Source organism: Chlorocebus sabaeus, chromosome X (assembly GCF_047675955.1).
Source record: "Chlorocebus sabaeus isolate Y175 chromosome X, mChlSab1.0.hap1, whole genome shotgun sequence".
NCBI lineage: Eukaryota > Metazoa > Chordata > Mammalia > Primates > Cercopithecidae > Chlorocebus > Chlorocebus sabaeus.
Window position 1 is genome coordinate 134,232,134 of NC_132933.1, and position 17,353 is coordinate 134,249,486.

Genomic DNA, 17,353 nt, shown 5'->3' on the forward strand with positions numbered 1-17,353 from the left:
TACACTTATTCCATAAGTGTAGATAGCCATTTCTAAGTCTGTTACCCTTTCCTTCACTCGACTAAGTTGTCTTTATTTCTGCACCTAGAGTAAACTTTAGACAAAGTTTTTAATATACTCTGTGCTGGAAACTGTTTTTAAAAATCTGAACCTTGGAGTTACTTGAATAAACCTGAATTACTAAAGAGAAACAACTCTGATTGTGACCACCATTCCACTCCATGTCAGTTTCCATACATGGAGGTGCAGTGACTTTTAAGGGTACATGGGCTTTACAATGAACATATTCGGCTTCAAATCCTGGCCCTGCCACTTCCAAACTGGGTGACCTTGGGCAGGTTAATGTCAAGTATGAAAATCTGTTTCCTCATTTACGAAAAGGGGATAATAATAGTACCTGTTTCACTGGGTTGTTGTGAAAATAATAATAATAATAATAAAAAAGCAAAACACTTGGGCATTGTGCCTGGCCATAGGTGCTATGAACATTAAAAAGTATAAACACCAAATACTTTGATTCAGTCGTGATAAGATTATAGTTGAAAGCACAGGCCACAAGTTTCCATGTCACTTAAAGAGACAGAGTGAAGAACTGGTTGACACAGTACTTTTAGGAATGGAAAGCACTGACTTTCAGCTCCTACCCTTTGTTTAGAAAGACAAAGAAAGCTGGAGAATGTTTTATATGTAAGTTACCACAAAAGCTAAATTCTTTCCCTCCTGATTGAATATGTACTCAGTTGGTCTTACCCTAAATGATGAAACTGAGGGCCTAAAACAGGGGTTAGTAAACTATGGCCTGTTTCTATAAGTAAAGTTTTATGGGACCACAGCCACAACTTTCTGATTTACATATCATCCATGCAGCTTCTGCACTACAAAGGCAGAGCTTCTGCACTACAAAGGTGACAGGGAACTGAAGGGCCAGAGAGCCCCCAATATTTACCATCTGGCCCTTTACAGAAAAAGCTTGCTCACCTCTCCTCTAGAATGAAAAAACCCTTATTAAGCTGTCCATCTTTGCTTTCTCCATAGCACTTAGCACAAGATTGGCCTCTCTTCCCATCCTCCTCAAACTACCACGTGAGTGTCTAGCGACGTGCAAAGGTGACAACACTCAAGTATAAAATAAACCAAAGTTTTCAAAATGCCATAAGGGGAAAAAAAAGCTTTATAAATAGGAAAACAAAGATCAACATCATTAAGTTACAGGATTTGCCTAGTTTTACATTAATTTCTCTTAAACTGATTACAACCTCAAAGGCCCATCATCCTTTATTTGAATTCGAATGCATTCTTTCTTCCCAAGAAGGAACTAAAATGGAGCTGTTCCCAGTTCAAACACAAGGACCACAGTGCTCAAGATTGGGACGGCCTGGCAGTCACATCAGTCAGTGCAAAATCTGCATTTTATTAAAGACATTTGGGAAGATCCATTCAAAAATACATTGTGCTCAGTAAAAATTAACCATTTCATGCTGATAATGAAGGTTATCACGGAGTAGATATTTGTGTAATATTTACAGCAACAATAGAAATTTTACATAAGTTTAGAATGGAATTACATGCCAGAAAAAACTTGATAAGATGTACCAACACATGATACAAAGAGTTATAGAAACACTTTACAAATGGTTCATAATTCACTTGTGAGGATTTAAGTATTCAACACTTTAAATTCAGTTTGGATTCAAAAATTAAAAAGATTAACAATCACGTCACACCCTTGCCACAGTAGAAAGTATGGAATTACACTTTATATAATGGATTATAAAGTCTGTGCAATTAAGAATTTCCACTGATTCTTCATCTACCACATACTAGATGTCACATCATTCTGGCTTATCCCTATTTTTGTTTCTAAGAATGAACAGGGTCTCAATGTCACCCTGCCCTGTGTCTTCCCAGACACCACCTTCAAGCTTACTAGAGATTGAAGAAGCTCTGAATAGTTAGCTAAGTATATACAGAATAACTACCTGAATTCAAAATGGCACAAAGCAATTCTTGGAGATAGAAATTTGGGGCAATGATTTTGTTTGGTTTAATTGTTTCTGTTAATCAATCCAAGTTTACAGTGAGAATTTACTTCTTTTAATCACCGTATTACCCCTCTAGCCTGACTCAATCGGTGACCAAAGAGTAAACAAGGAGAGGGAAACAGACTGAGGGCCAGAATCAGTTGTGTGTCTCTAGAGAAAACAGGTTCTCTGCAAGCTTTGCTTTCCATTTTGGAAAACCTAAGCCGTGCTGGAGAACTTACACATTCTCTGGGATGATAAGCATCTTGTTTGCTTTGTTTTGTTTTGTTTTTCCGTGAAACTCTACAGAGTTTAAACTGGAGCTTTTGACAATTCTGGCAATAAACACTTTAGTCCCCACAACAGGGACAAAAGTCAAGGCATCTACCTTTTCTATTCCTGGGTTTCTTCTGATCAGACCTGAAGCAGAGCACTAGGACAAGCTTGTCTACCCCTGAAAGAAATCAGATCAGACTTTTGGGAAAGTAAAATCCCCAACCAAAGGAAGTCCTGAGGAATTCTTAGCAGTCTGTCAAAACAGGGGGGATGGAGGAACAGATAAGGCCTCTTTCTCCCTGATACTCTGTGTTGGAAGAGTAACGAACAAGGCAACTTCTAATCTGCATACAACATGGAGACCGATTTTTAGATTCCAAAGGAGGATCGAAATAGGACCCAAGGATCAAATGGGGTTTCGAGAGCTTAACCTTGTGAGAAATGAAGGGCTTTAGAAGTGAAACTAGTTTCACTGCCGCAATTTTGCTGGCCCTACAAATCCAGCGTGCCAACTATTACAATTTTTTTCTGGCAAAATGAGACAAACTTCCCTTAAATTTGGGAGTAAACAGTTGATGAATGAAAATGCAAGGCGGGTCATGATCATATTTAATAGCCTACAGTAAATACATGGAAGGGTGGGGTCAGTGCCCGGAGAGGAGAAAGATGGAGCCAGGACCAAGCCTAACGCTGATGAATGAACAAACCACTGTGGGAAATGAAGATTCATGTAGTAACTGGCTCACATGAAAGCCTACCATTTGTATAGTACATTCAATTCACAAAGAAAAAGAATCGAAGGGGCAGCAGGCCCAGAGTTTCCTAGCCACTCTACTTCTCCCACATCGCATGTATGCAGATAGATGAGGGACTTCATTTTCTTGCATGATTTCTTACTCATCATTTCTGAGACAGAATTTTTCATCAGCTGAACCAGACCTCAAGATATTCTGTATCTCAGCTGGTCAAGAAGCAAAAGGAAGAAATCATAACTGCTTACAAGTTTGGTTTCTGGTTATTTTTGTAAGCTAGGCTTTTAAGTCTCTGAGAGGACCTTCTTGTGAGATTCTGGCCCTGGGAATTAGCGACAGGACACTTACAACCTTTGTACTGTCTTTTCTATGTCCCCTTTCAAAAAAACCAGAATTGTGGTTTCTTAAACCGTAAGTAAGTTTTCTCTGCCTGCACACTTTCTTAGTGATGAACTGAAGGAGGCAAGGAAATATTTCACTATTTTCTGACTTGGTTCAATGTACCCTACCACATTCCAAAGTTCACAAAAGTATGAGTCTGTGGATCTTAGAACCCACAGAGAGCTCAATATCCCACTACCATGCAGGAGGTAACGAACTTCTAGATAGAAAAACAATGCTATCCAGGAAACATGTTCTGACCAGCAGAGAATGTGCAGATTTACTGAGTCCCAGCTGAGCTCCAGCACTGCATCACACTGAGCCACTGCCCTTGCTGAAAGAGTTCAGTCACCACCAGCTCCTAGGTGAACAGAAATAGATCTTTCTACACACTTGAAAAGTAATCCTCTGGCCTTTGAAAAAAAGTTGTACACTATGAGTCATTCTCAATAATACATGGCTAGAAGAAAATAAATGGCTTTTTTCCTTATTTACTCTAAAGACTAGTTTAAGAAGTGAGGATACTATGATCTTAACTAAGAGGGGCTGGAAAGGGACAATGGGATAGCATTTCCTAGTATAGTCCACTAATTCTCAGATTAGGAACATGCTAAACTGGCTAACTCTACAACCACAACATACTTTATAATACACGGCGTGACTAGAGACTGACAGCATAGCTCTGAGTTTAGAATTAAAGTACAACTGCGTAAGGTGAATCTTAAAGCATGTTTTAAAACAGATTTAACCAAAGCATACAGCACAAATACTTCTATATAACAGCCACATCACAACCACCAATACGGACTTTTTTGCTTCTAATTGGTCTGCCATATGCTAATATTTGTAAAGAGCTATTAAATGACTTGAATAAAAAACAAAGACATTTTCTTTCGGGAGACACAGCTAAAAGCCATGGATGCCTTCGAGCAGTTGGTAAAAATCATGCCAATCTGCCAGGCTGTTGCTTGCTTCTAAATATAAGCCTCATGGCTCTATGAAAGATTTTCTAAGGATGCTAACCTAGAATTTAAGTTCTCCAACACCTATAAAGTAACTCTGGTCTCCTTCCAAAGTATGCACCTTTTAGCAGGCCCAAGACAATGGAAACGAACAATAGGATTCCAAGGATTCAGGAATAGTGGTCGAAGACTCTTAAGAGAATGTGATGTTGAAGAATTCATACCTGCAGTACTGTAGCCTGGAAAGAACAAGGCCAGAGCCAAGCTCTGCAGACTGGTGGGCTTGGGATGGTGTAGGGCAGGGTTTCTCAACCTGGGCACCAGTGGTGCTTGGGGCTGGAGCACTGTTTGTTTGGGGGGCTGTCCTGTGCATGGCAGGGTGTTTAGCAGCATCCCTGGCCTCTATCCACTTGATGCCAGTAGCACACCATCACCCTCAGCTGTGACAACCAAATGTCCCCAGACATCGCCAAATGTGCCCATGGGGCAAATCTGCCCCTAGTTGAGAACCACAGCTGTAGAGTCAGCTCACTTGAGTCCCTCAGCATGAAGCACTCCCTTTTGGTCTTAGACTCTAGAGAAAGGCTAAATTTTAGAGCAAGACCAAACAAGGTTCAGTTAAAGTGTATTTAGAACTTTAGAGAGGAAAAACAAGGACAGCAGAGAAATAAAGGTAGAAAAACAGTGAAGCAGAGTTTCTTTTCCAAAGGAGATCAGTGATACTTTCATAAAAGTAACATAAGCTTTCATTCACCCTTTTTCTTCTTTAGGAAGTTAGGGCCGATAACAGGACATGGATGTCACGAATTCCCCTTCCTAAAGAAAAGGCAAATTTTTCTGACTTTAAATCAAGTCCTTTCTATCATAGATGGCAATGTTTGTGATGTCAATAATTCTTCATCAAGAGGGGAAAACAACAGTTAAAAGCTAAGAGAGGGCCCATTAGGTCTGAGAGAAAACTTTATCATCCCCCCTTCGTGAGCAGGAAGAGAATTGCATGCTAGAAATGCAGATTATAGTTCACTTACAGCTTATTGGATGAAAAGTCAGAACAGACAAAAGCTGAGAAGAAGATTAAAGAGCTACCTCGAAAACACTGGTTGAAAACATATGTAGATATCTGTAGGTATTTTCTGGCTCAAATCTGGGAATGTACAAAAAGTACGTATTGACTCTTCAGCAATTAGGTTTACTTTGCTCTAGGTAGAAGGCAAATATTCTAGCCCTTCTTTGAAGAACCATCATGAATAGAAATGTTCTGCAAACATCTGAGATCCCAGTGTTAACAAGGATGACAACATGGGAAACCAGCCCCTAGGTGACAACGAGCCTCGAATGCCACAGCATGGCAACGGGACCGTGCAGTTCCTAAGCGCATAGCACAGTGAGAAGTCTTTCCAGAGAAAAAAAGTGTAGTTTCTGGTTTGCAAGGGGGGAATACAAGGTAGAGATCTAGTATGAAAAAGAAGAGTTAAATACACACCCTTTTAGAGTCATTAGTGTCCAGGCAAACTGCTGATGGTCCACCTCACTTGTATCATCAAGCAGCTGCCTGGGAAAAGCCAGAATTCAGAGCTACCCAAACAGTACTGAACTGGTGAAAGAAGTAAGACAGAAAAAGAACTAAAGAGCATGCAAAACTATTGATTTGAGTCAAATTGTTTCAATAATAGTACCCAGTCGAGTTTCATTTTAGTGCCTATTACATTTATTAAAATTAAATAAAAAGCACCTTAAAATAACCTATCTATCTAATCAATACACATTATAGTATTTATATAAAAATGCAATATGTGCACAATTTAAGCTTCAGGGAAACTAGGACTTTAGTCTTTATAATCTTCATAATCATCAGAGCTATGATCCTCAAAATCTTGGGGGAGGGTTAACAGTAACAGCACATTTCGATTATAGCTGACTTGATTCAGGGGCTGACACTCAGAATTTGAGGACAAGTAATAAATACTGAGAAGTTATCTCTTTGAGGGGTGGGAGGGACCTTTAAAAGTATTATTGCTAAGAGACTACTTCCAAAAATCCACTACTACTGATAGACGACAGTGCTGAGGTGACTTCCCTCAAGGATGACCCAGAGGCATGGGAGGATAACACTTGATGGCCAAAGGGTTTGATGATACTTGGGAGTAACTTGGGAGCTGAAAGAGATCAGATGAGGGGAAAATAGGTCCTGTTCTGATAGGGGTTGTGTGTGTAACAGGTGTGCATGAAAACCTTGTCATAAGTGGACAGCCCCAGGAAGAAAAAAATGGATAGAGTAATTTTTTCTCTATCTGGAATTGCTCCAGGAGCCTTTTAAATATGGTATTGGAGAAAGCAAGAGCAAAAAAGGCATTCAGAAATAGAAATGCCACACATATATCTCACACCCCATCAGCCAAGAGTCTCCGGGACAGTGGACAATATTGAGGAGCATAGAGCTGGTTTGCAAGATCTGCAGACAGGTACCTCTTATGATCTCACAACAAGGAATGTTCACTGGCAAATCTTTGGTCTACGCTCTACACTAATGCTAAGTGGAAGAGCACATTCTCTCTACAAAGACCCACGAGTAATGCCTCAATCTATTCTCCCCTGTGTGCAAGTAACGTCCCTGGACACAAACAGGAGCCAAGTGTGTGAGGACGGAAACCAGGCCTGCTGAATTCTCACTGGCCTATCTGACTTTCTTCCCCTGCAGGTTTGGAAAGAGATGCTGCATCTCGTCTGCTACCAAGGATGTCTAGAGGCTACTGCTGGGGCCTAAAAGTTGAGCAAGGTTCATACTGTTACAGTCACGTGTAGCCACAATTCAACTCCCTTTATTAGAAGTATAATACTCACTTCATATCACAAATGTATAAAAATATGGCAGATAGTGTCATAACGATACTTTCTTTAAATGAATATATTTATAAAACAGATATTTACCATATATATATTTATATATAGAATAAAATACTCCTGATGCAATATATAAATGTTACTGTTTAGTTTTTATAGAAACTACTGTAGCTGTCCCACTGCTTCACAATGTTTCAAACAGCTCAAAATAACTTTACATTATAACATAAAAGATATGATTATAACAGTACAATATTAATTATAAATAAATGTTACAAATCCTATCAAATATGGAAGTTTAGAAAACAATTTAAGACATACAGTTCATCTGCTAACCCTTCAAAGGGATACTCTTGGATTACAATAAACCCCACATTTAGTCTAGGCAGAAAAAAATATGTAGTAAGGGCATCGGTCAACATGATTTTCCTATCCCTTGCAGTGCCAGGACACATCCTGGCGTTACCAAGTTCAACAGAGATTGCACTAAAGCTGGAATGTAAGGGGGAGAAACTGCCAAGAATTTCTTCTTCCTCAGTGGCACACTCTATCTATTCTCACACAAGACCTGTGGGGAGTGGCGATTCCTAAGGAACTCCTGTGGCTCTAAGATCCCTGACTAGCATTTGTGGCCGCGAGGAGCTCGACGGCCCCAACACATGCAATATTGCACACACCTTCATAAAGCTGAAAATACTGGCTCACCACTTGGCCCGGCCCATGCCCCAAGCCCAGCCCACCCTTCCCCACCCCTCCCCCACTGGCTTGTCTGCCCACCCCTTCCCCCTACCAGCACAAATTACAAGGCTGTCTCTTTTAAATCATTCAGATTTGGCATTCGTGAGCGATTTGTTCTGTTATAGGGGTGCCCATTTGGCCCACTCTTGGCACCCAGCTGTTCAGAGTAGGAAGGGCCCTCTGTGGCACTCCTGGTCACAGAGGACACGTGCCAACCAGGATCCATCTGACCTGGCAGCTGGAGGGCTGGCCTGCCCTTCGGTGCGGGCTCCTGCCGGATGTTGCTGCTCCCGCCAGAGGCCTGGCTCAGGGGGTGAATCCGAATTTCTGAGAAGGAATTTTTGGTTTGTTGAGCTGTTAAGGGCTGGAAGCGGGGGTCTGAAGAAGCCGGGTGATTTGAGGCCGAAGAGAGATGTAACAACTTGCGCAGTGATTTTAATGGCTGGCTCTGAAAGAAAGGATGAGAATGCACACGGGATTCAAGTTAGAGTGACCATAAGTCTGGGGAGGGAAGGTGGCTTAGACCTGAGGTGACTGGGCGTGACCAGGAAGGGCAAGCATGTGCAAGGAGGAGCTGGCCCAGCCAGATCTGTTCTTTGGGTTTTCTTCAAACAAGATTGTATTATTCTTTAATGGAAAAGCCTAGAAATCACAGAGCTGGTATGGCAGTCAATCAAAGGCCCAGGCTCATCTACCTGGTTGCATCCTATCTCTAACCAGGGGATCTCATGCTTCAACCAGCAGGAAGGAGACAGAGCAAAAGGTGTATGTTTCTCTGTTTTGAGAAGACTTCCCAAAGGCTCCACACAATGCTTCCACTTATATTTCACCAGCTAGAACTTAAGTACACAGCCGTATCTAGCAGCAAGAGAAGCTGAAAATATGGAATGTTTTAGTTAGCAATGTACTCAACTACAAGTCGTATAGCCCTTTTTGTTCTCATCTCCCCGATTTCCCTCTCTCGATATTACAAAATTCAAATGTTCCCTTGCTTTACTTTTTTTTTTGAGAGGGGGAGGGTAACATTTGGGCATTGAAAATGCAAAGCACAAAGAAACATGCAAAACTCCAACAGAACTATCTAAATAATTTATTCACAGGAGGCCTTCAATTCCTAACATGGGCTCACAGTGGTCCGCCCTGTCTGTCTACTGTGCAGCTGGACACCCCCAGGTGCTGCATCAAGGAGGGAGACTGACTTCAGGGCAGAGGGGAGGAGCCTCAGAGCAGTCTCCTCACTGGACAACTCCTGAGCCTCATGCTCCTGAACGATGAAAGATGATGGCTCAATCTCCTCTTCCTTGATCTCAGAAGAGACATGGAAAGCACTTGGAAATTCACAGCCAGTCACAACTGCTGGACTTGGCCACTTAGGCTACAACCCTAGCCTTGGGGCCCCTCTGAGGCCAATTGTCAGAGTACCTTTGCTGTAAGTGTCATGGTATAAGGGACATGCATTTAAGGGCTCAGCAAAGTTGGAATAAAATGTTGATGAACTCAAGGAACATTACAAGATTTGAAGGAACTAGGCACAGAAACCCAAGGTAAATGGCTTCAGAATTGACTCAAGTAGATACTGTTTCAGGGGAAAGTATTCTCCATCATCATTCCAAAGTCTTCCCAAGAAAGCTTTGTGCTCCCTACAGGAGGTAGCATAGTACACTGTACACTCTAAGTGCTCAAAAGTGGCTTTTTAAAAATAATTAAATTGGTATAACATGATGAGACTCCTGGTGATTTTTACAGCCTTGACCACATGTAACTATCAAGCAGTTACAATAATCTGCATTCAGCAAGAGCTATAAAGTTATTTGAAAAGAGTTTCTAGCCTAGGCAACAAGGCGAGACCCCATCTCTATAAAAAAATTAAAAAACTAGCCATGTATGGTGGCATATGCCTGTAGTTCCAGTTACTCTGGAGGCTGAGGTGGGAGAATGGCTCGAGTCCAGGAGGTCAAGGCTGCAGTGAGCCATAATCTTGCCACTGCACTCCAGCCTGAGTGATCGAGTAAGACCTTGCCAGAAAGAAAGAGAGAAGAGAGAAGACAGAAGAGCTTCTTGGCAAAAGAAATGGTTTCACAAAGAAAGTTCTAAAGCTCTCTATTCTTTTTGTTTTGTTTTGAAATTGGAAATAGAGAAGCAGGCCCTCACTCACAGGCTTATCTCTTTAGTTTGGATACATATCCAATAAACTTGGATATCTGGTTCTCTATGCTTCCACCACCCCCAGCTTATATTATGTTAGAAGCAGAAAATATAAATAGCTGGGGCAAATACAATGGGAATATGGGGAACTTCTGTCAGCAGTTCTATGCAACAGCTTACAGTTAAAAAGAGTAAACAGAGGCTGGTCATGGTGGCTCATCCCTGTAATCCCAGCACTTTGGGAGGCAGAGGCAGGTGGATCACTCGAGTCCGGGAGTTCGAGACCAGCCTGGGCAACATGGCAAAACCCTGTCTCTACTAAAAATACAAAAAATTAGCCAGGTGTGGTGGCGCACAGCTGTAGTTCCAGCTACTTGGGAGGCTGAGGTGGGAGGATTGCCTGAGCACAGGGAGGTCAAGGATGCAGTGAACTGAGTTTGTGCCATTGTACTCCAGCCTGGGCAATGGGAGTGAGGCCCTGTCTCAGGAAAAAAAAAAAAAAAAAAAAAAAAGTAGTCTGCTCTCCCAATCACAGAAATCTGTGACACAAGAAATCACAGATACAAGTAATCCTATGGCCTCAAAAGCTCTGGAGGGTTGTCAAAAATTATAGTGCAGAAGAATAAGGGATTCATAAAATATTCAATATCAAAAGCCAAAATGTTCATTATGGGATACTGAAAAGATACATTACAAAATTTCCAACCAAAATAGTTGTTTAAAGGAAATAAACCTCAGATACCTGAAAAATTTACTGATTCAGTTTCTGCTTATTCCTCCATTATGGAAGATAAATGTGACTACGTAATACAGTCTAATATGTAGTTCCTAATGCAACTGTTTGCCTGTTTCCTGTAAAAAATGGTATGGATTTCAGGAGTTGAAATATTCTTTCAAGAAAACTTATCATACCTGTCTTTCAATTTGTATGCTATTACTTTTAATGAAACCTTAATCTTCCTACCATCTCTGTTCATCCTGCCTGAAATGTTATGGCATGCCTCATTTTTTACCATGAATTATGGTTCTTTAACACAGCTCAGCTCTTTCCTGGGCTGTATTTGTGGGCTGGGACTACATCTTCAATTGCCTCCAGCTAGGTGAAGGCTAACGGAAGCTTGCATCTTTCCCAGTAGAACATGGGTCACTGAAGCAAGATTCATCCTGGCTCACAAGATGCATCTGGGTATAACTGAGGGTCTATTTTGAGGAGGTGCTCAGCCTTACTGTAACATTGAGAAGCTAAGTTTTCTCTACCACGCCCTCCCCGCTCCTCAGGACAGTTACTGCAGAGTTGGAGAGTCTAGGAATGGTGCAGGATCCACTCACTTGGGTCTGTAGATCTGAGATCTTCTCGGGGCGCCACTCCTTTGGTCTGCTGCTTGGAGTGCTAGCAGAATGAATGGATTTCTGCAACGTTAGAAGATCAGGGCTGTCGGAATTGGGTACCTAGAGCAAAATATGGACAAGCATTCAATAAGCACACTAATAAGCCTAATTAAGATATGCAACCACACCCAATAGGAGAACCAAACTAAAAAGCACACCAAACCAAAACTCAAATGATCCAGTAAAAAAAGAACCCCAATCTCTCCCAATGTTCACAATGCAAGTGATGCTAAATTCTTCTGCCCTCTTAATAATTTTCCCTGCATTAGGAAAAATTGGCAGATGTCATGCAGCTTTGTTAAACCTCAACCCTTAAAGCATTCCCATGCTGTTAGTTTTAGTCGCTGTAAGAGAGAGCAGTTAAATTGGGCTATACCAGGAATTGCTGTCGTATCCTCATTCCATATTGCAGTTAGGTTATGAACCAGTTCAATAAAACAAATTTTTTTCTGCTGGGAAAATGATCCAAACATTGTATTTGGTAGTGCCAAAGAAGTCTGGTAGGCTTTTCAAGGATAGCAAAGTGAGAAAGTATGGTTTAGGTCATATTCCCAAATCATTGTCTGATATATCTGGATCTATCATTATGTACTAGAGAAATGCTGGAAATCTGTGCCACAAATTCCAGATGAATGCAACTGGTCTATTCACCAGCTTTGGTGAACATAGAAGAGTAATGTCAAATGCCAAGCAAAAGCCCTGGTTTTAAACTGACCAGCAAAAGCTCAAGCCAGACAAGGATACAAGCTGTTTTTTCATGGAGCCTGTTAGCTCATTCAATTTGGTCAATTCAACTTGGCTTCAAAAAGACAAATTGCCAATCAAGTGTTAACAAACTCTGTGAGTCAAATGCAAAGACATTTGTTAACTGTAAATGTTAATAGAATTCCTTACATAAAATACAGGCTTTTATAAATGTTATCTGCCCATAATTGGCTAATCAGACAAGACAAACTAGCCTTTCACTAGTCTGTCTGCTTAATAGACTTTGTGCTTCAACTTTCTTAACTGATTCAGAAGAATGGCAATCAATTTATATCCCAGTGAATTTATGGAACTGGCTCACGTACTTAACTAGCATAAAGAGAATATGACCTCATGAAAATAAGACATGCTGTTGTCATCAGTAAAACAAGTTTACTGGAGCAGTTTTCAGGGCTACCATACATAAAAACGGGTACCATGGGTGGAGTGACTACAGGAAGCTTTTTCAAAGAAGAACTATGCTTTAAATGATTCTTTGAATTAAAAAGAGGAAAGAGGGATTTCTTGATGCTTGGATTCTCCCCGTTGGTGGAATCTGTCTGCAATATAAGATACAAATAAACTAATTGCAAAAAAAAAAAAAAAAAAAAAAAGTGCTTATTGAAACTACTAGCCCTTGGAAGCCCTCAAATTGCTAAATATTAACAGTCACTGAAAGAATCTCGGTGCTGTGCATCTATAGAGGTTCTGTGCCAATTCTCACCTGGACGTGAAGATGTCAATAATGCAAATTCAAGACAAGCACAAACTTCTTCCAAGTATATAATGTGAGATCGTGATCAATACCTCTAGTAGGAATGTCGAGAGACCTAGACACACCTACTCGTAACATTAAGCTTATTACACATTAAATAATTTTTACTATCAGAAATATTGTTACAAAGAATTGTGTTAAAGAGCTACTGATAAACTTCAATCTTCTCCTAATTGCTAGAGAGGACTTCAGCAAGTAAAAAATCTACCATGTAATTTGCCTATTAGAAGAAAAAAAAATCCCAACATACTGGAAACCCTTTCAAATTTGGTCAACTTTTAAGCCTGAAAACATCACTAGGAAGAGGTATTGATCACTGTGGTGGGATACTAATGTTGAATAAGAGGCCTTATTCTGTACTGCTAGAAATATTTACCCAATGGAAAACATTTAGCACAATTCAGAATACTGGTTTTCAAAGGGAAGAAACAGAAATTTCAATATTTAATTGGAAGCATCATCACAAGTTGAGATACTAACTAACTAGGATACAATTACCAAGTTGGCAAAGTCACCATATGCTCTGAGGACTTATGTAACTCTGGATATGTAACCGAAGCCAGATTTCCCAAGGGAGCTTCCAGATTTGCTTGAGTCGAAGCAGACACCTTTACAATACAGAATTTTTTTTTTTTTTTTGGGGCAACACTTTCCCCTGATTTGGATATCTCAATTATCAGAGAACTAGAATGTACATGAAGGTATTCAGGTATTTAGGTAATCTTTTAAGGGTATCCGTAAAAAGAGATTTGAGTAAAACATCCCATAAATTTTCTTGTTCCAATGACAGGAACCCTGAGGAAGAGTTTAACTTGCATCGCTAAAGAGGCCAGAGGAGAGCTCCTAGAGGCTCTCCACAGAGGCAGGTCCACAGTATAAACTGAGCCTGGACTTGGTATTTAGGAGAACCCAGTTCTGGTTCTCCCAATTGATTACGTAATTTTTGGGCTTCGAAGCAAGCCCATGACTTGCTTGGGCTCAGTTCCTATACTAGTGAATAAAAAAATTCAACTAGATTTAGGATCCACCTCAGCTTTAACATGTCATGAGTCTCTATGTACACTGGGCATCAGATTTTTATTCTTTTGGAATCTTATGCAAAGGCCACAATGCCTTAAATCTTTTGAAGCTTATTCTATGTAGTTTCTTTTTGCTGAGTTCTAGAAAGTGAAAAACAATTAACTGTTTAAATGCTCATTCAAAGTAGTCAGAGTTAACCCAATGTCAGGTTTAGGACTCTGAGGTTTGGAAGGCTGTACTGAGTGCTCTTTGGAAATCCCAAAGCCCTTAAATTTTATTTTTCATTTAATGAAAAGATGCAGAGGTACAAACAACTTTTGGGTTAGTAAAGATTAAGGCATTATGGCCTATGCAGAGATATTTTGCAGTTACTTTACATATCAAAAAGGAAATTTATGAAAGCCTAATAAAAAGTTTAAGTGGAAACGATATTAGAGAATGGTTATTTTCCTTTTTACTCTAATCTATACTACTAAAATATCTAAAATTTAACTAAATTCTGAATAATAAAGTCAGTCAACATGTATACTCCACTTGTGCCACAGTGAGCCAGGGACTTTAGGTTTAATGTTGCTCTACAGCAAACATCAAAATCTAAATCTATATACAAAAACACCTTCAATTCCTTAATCTTTCCTACTTCCTACCACTTAATCACCCCACAATGCCAGGAGACCTGTGGTTTAGAACAAAAACCACAAAATAAAAATACCAGTAGTCAGGAGGTAGCCAAACTTTAATGTTCATGATAGAGAAACATGTTCTACAGACAATGATAAAAGTTTTATTAACACTTTAAACATTTTAAGTATTCCTAGGTTAAATCAGGTCTATTTGTTCACCCAGTCTAAGTAACAAATGTAGTAGTATCTGAGTGAGTGGCATTTTGATTTGACGTTTTAAAAGTAAGCTTCAGTTAAAAATATGGGCAGTTTTTTAAATGAATACTTCAGAAATATTATGCAGCCATTAGGACTCAAGATAATAAAGTATTTGTAGTAACATAAATATTCTGTGCATGTAGATATAGATAGATAAACTGTTAAAAGCCAGAATACAAAATTGTACTAAAAGGATTGCTCTAATTTAAAACTTAAAACAAAACGAAACAAAAAAAACCCCACACCTAGTTTCCACAAACATATGTAAAGGTTAAACAGCTAGAGGGAAATATACCAAAATCCTAATACTAGTTGCGGTAGGGTATTAAGATTTAAAACAATCTTTTTCTTTTTCTCAAATTTTCTATAATGAACTCACATTTATTTTATAAGGAAATACATAAATTTAACAAGCAAGCAAGTGAAAGAATGTTCTAGAAAGATAATCTAGGAAGGTATTTGCTAACATTTCTAGAACATCTGTGAGATAAAAATGCTTACTTCAGGTTATTTATACACATTGCTATGAACATCTATCTAATCTACTTCCCATTGAGTCATAATTCTATAATTTTCGTAATAGAAAGGGCCTCAGAAACACTGGGTCTAATCTACTAAACTTACAGATGAAATCAATGAAATCCATCTGAATAGGCCGTTTTGATTATGTCTTTTCCCTCTTCAAATAAAAGAGAATAAATTATGTATGAAGTAAAACTAGAACCAAAACCATTCAAAATGGCTAACTAGGCCAGGCACAGTGGCTCACACCTAGCACTTTGGGAGGCCTAAGTGGGCTGATTGCTTGAGCTCAGGAGTTCAAGACCAGCCTGGGCAACATGGTGAAACCCTGTCTCTATAGGAAATACAAAAAATTAGCTGGGCGTGATGGCGTGCACTCAGTTATTTGGGAGGCTGAGGTGGGAGATCACTTGAGCCCAGGAGGTAGAGGTTGCAGGGAGCCGAGATCACACCACTGCACTCCAGCCTGGGCAACAGAGTGAGACCCTGTCTCTAAAATAAATAAATAAATAAATAAATAAATAAATAAATAAATAAAAACAGCTAACTCTACCTTATTTAGCCTTGAAGTTGTCATAAAGAAAAAGGGGATGCAGCCTCATCTAGGGGAAGAACTACTCCTGCTGCTGTCCTACAGGCCGGGTTTCCCCAAGGTTCTCACATCACTAAACCAGCAGGATCCCTGCTTGGGTGGTTCAGTGAAGTGATGTGAACAGTCCCATGGAGCCAGCTCTTTGTTCAGCCAGAGGGCTCCCAGGAGATAAGGTGCATTCCAGCCCACAGCGCAATCAAAAGGCAAACATACTTTCCTTCTAACGCAAGCCCTAAAATCCCAGATACGATCTTTGTGACTATACAACTCTGAAACACACCTGTCAACGTAGGAATTCTATAACCAGCCAAAAGAGAATAAGGAATGATGGTTATTTACAAATTTCAAGATTTAAAAGTAAACCAAAACCCATTTCCTAAGTTTTTGCATATCTTTAAACCCCCAGAGAGAAACAAATCCTGTGTCTTCAAAGTTTTTACGTGAACATAAACCCACATAGATAAGAAGTATACTGAGAAAGGCTTAAAGTGTTCTCTCTCATCCAAATTAAATTTCTTCTATTCCTGGAGATTCTGTTGAATGTCGAAAAGGTTCTGTTGAGAGGATAGTTGTATAGAATTTCAGAAAGAGACATAATACAGTGCATAAATGTCAGGTCTCAATAAGAAAACAATCAACTTTGATTGCCAAGTGCAAAGTGTAAAGTATCCATTGAATAATGCAGAAACATGTTATTATATATATAAATTGGCCATCTACTTACTGTTTGAGATTTCTTCTTTTTCTTTTTCATTGACCTGAAAAATCCTTGCTTCTCTTTTTCCTTGAGTTGCTCTGAATGACTAATATTTTCAGGACTTTTCCTAAATGAGAAGACATTTTTATCATATTGATTTTTCAATCATTTTCTTGCCATTGTGTGACAAATACAAGAAAGACTGAAAATGCATGACACTAGGTTCAAATAGCCAGGAAGAATCAAACACTTGGATAAAGAGCCTCTAAAAAAGCACAGGAGGAACTGAATTTAATCAACCATGGTTAGTGATTATCCTCTGGCACAGGCTCACTCAAAACAGCAATTTGAGCATTATATGACCTATAACTGTTGCTGCAAGACCATTTTCAAGCTGTTGAAGACCTCAGAGTTTGAGATTATTAAAAGTACACAGCTTAAAGGATGGCTTTTCTATAACTCTACAAGGGAAAGAGCAAAACATTTTCAACACCTACCTTCATTTTTCTATTTACCTTTTAAAAACCAGCTCGACACATTTATTATTAGAGACTTGTCAAGATACTGAACATAAAGATCAATACTGCTATAAAAGCATCTTGAATAAAAGTAAAAAT

The 17,353-nt window shown here is 39.6% G+C and overlaps 1 protein-coding gene across 3 annotated transcripts in view; it reads right to left on the reverse strand.

Moving 5' to 3' along the window:
• Positions 1 to 1,387: 1,387 nt before the first annotated feature.
• Positions 1,388 to 17,353, reverse strand: part of CDKL5 (cyclin dependent kinase like 5) — a 212,565-nt gene continuing 196,599 nt past the window's right edge. For 2 of the 3 annotated variants that reach the window (XM_037986378.2, XM_037986376.2), the window contains exons 16-19: positions 16,764 to 16,863; positions 12,687 to 12,809; positions 11,446 to 11,565; positions 8,022 to 8,419 (exon numbers count right to left, since the gene is read on the reverse strand). In XM_037986378.2, coding sequence (XP_037842306.1) covers positions 8,033 to 8,419; positions 11,446 to 11,565; positions 12,687 to 12,809; positions 16,764 to 16,863 — 730 coding nt within the window. In that variant the 3' untranslated portion in view covers positions 8,022 to 8,032. Of the gene's footprint in view, positions 8,420 to 11,445; positions 11,566 to 12,686; positions 12,810 to 16,763; positions 16,864 to 17,353 lie in introns of all 3 variants that reach the window. The other variant, XM_007991180.3, reaches the window with a different exon arrangement.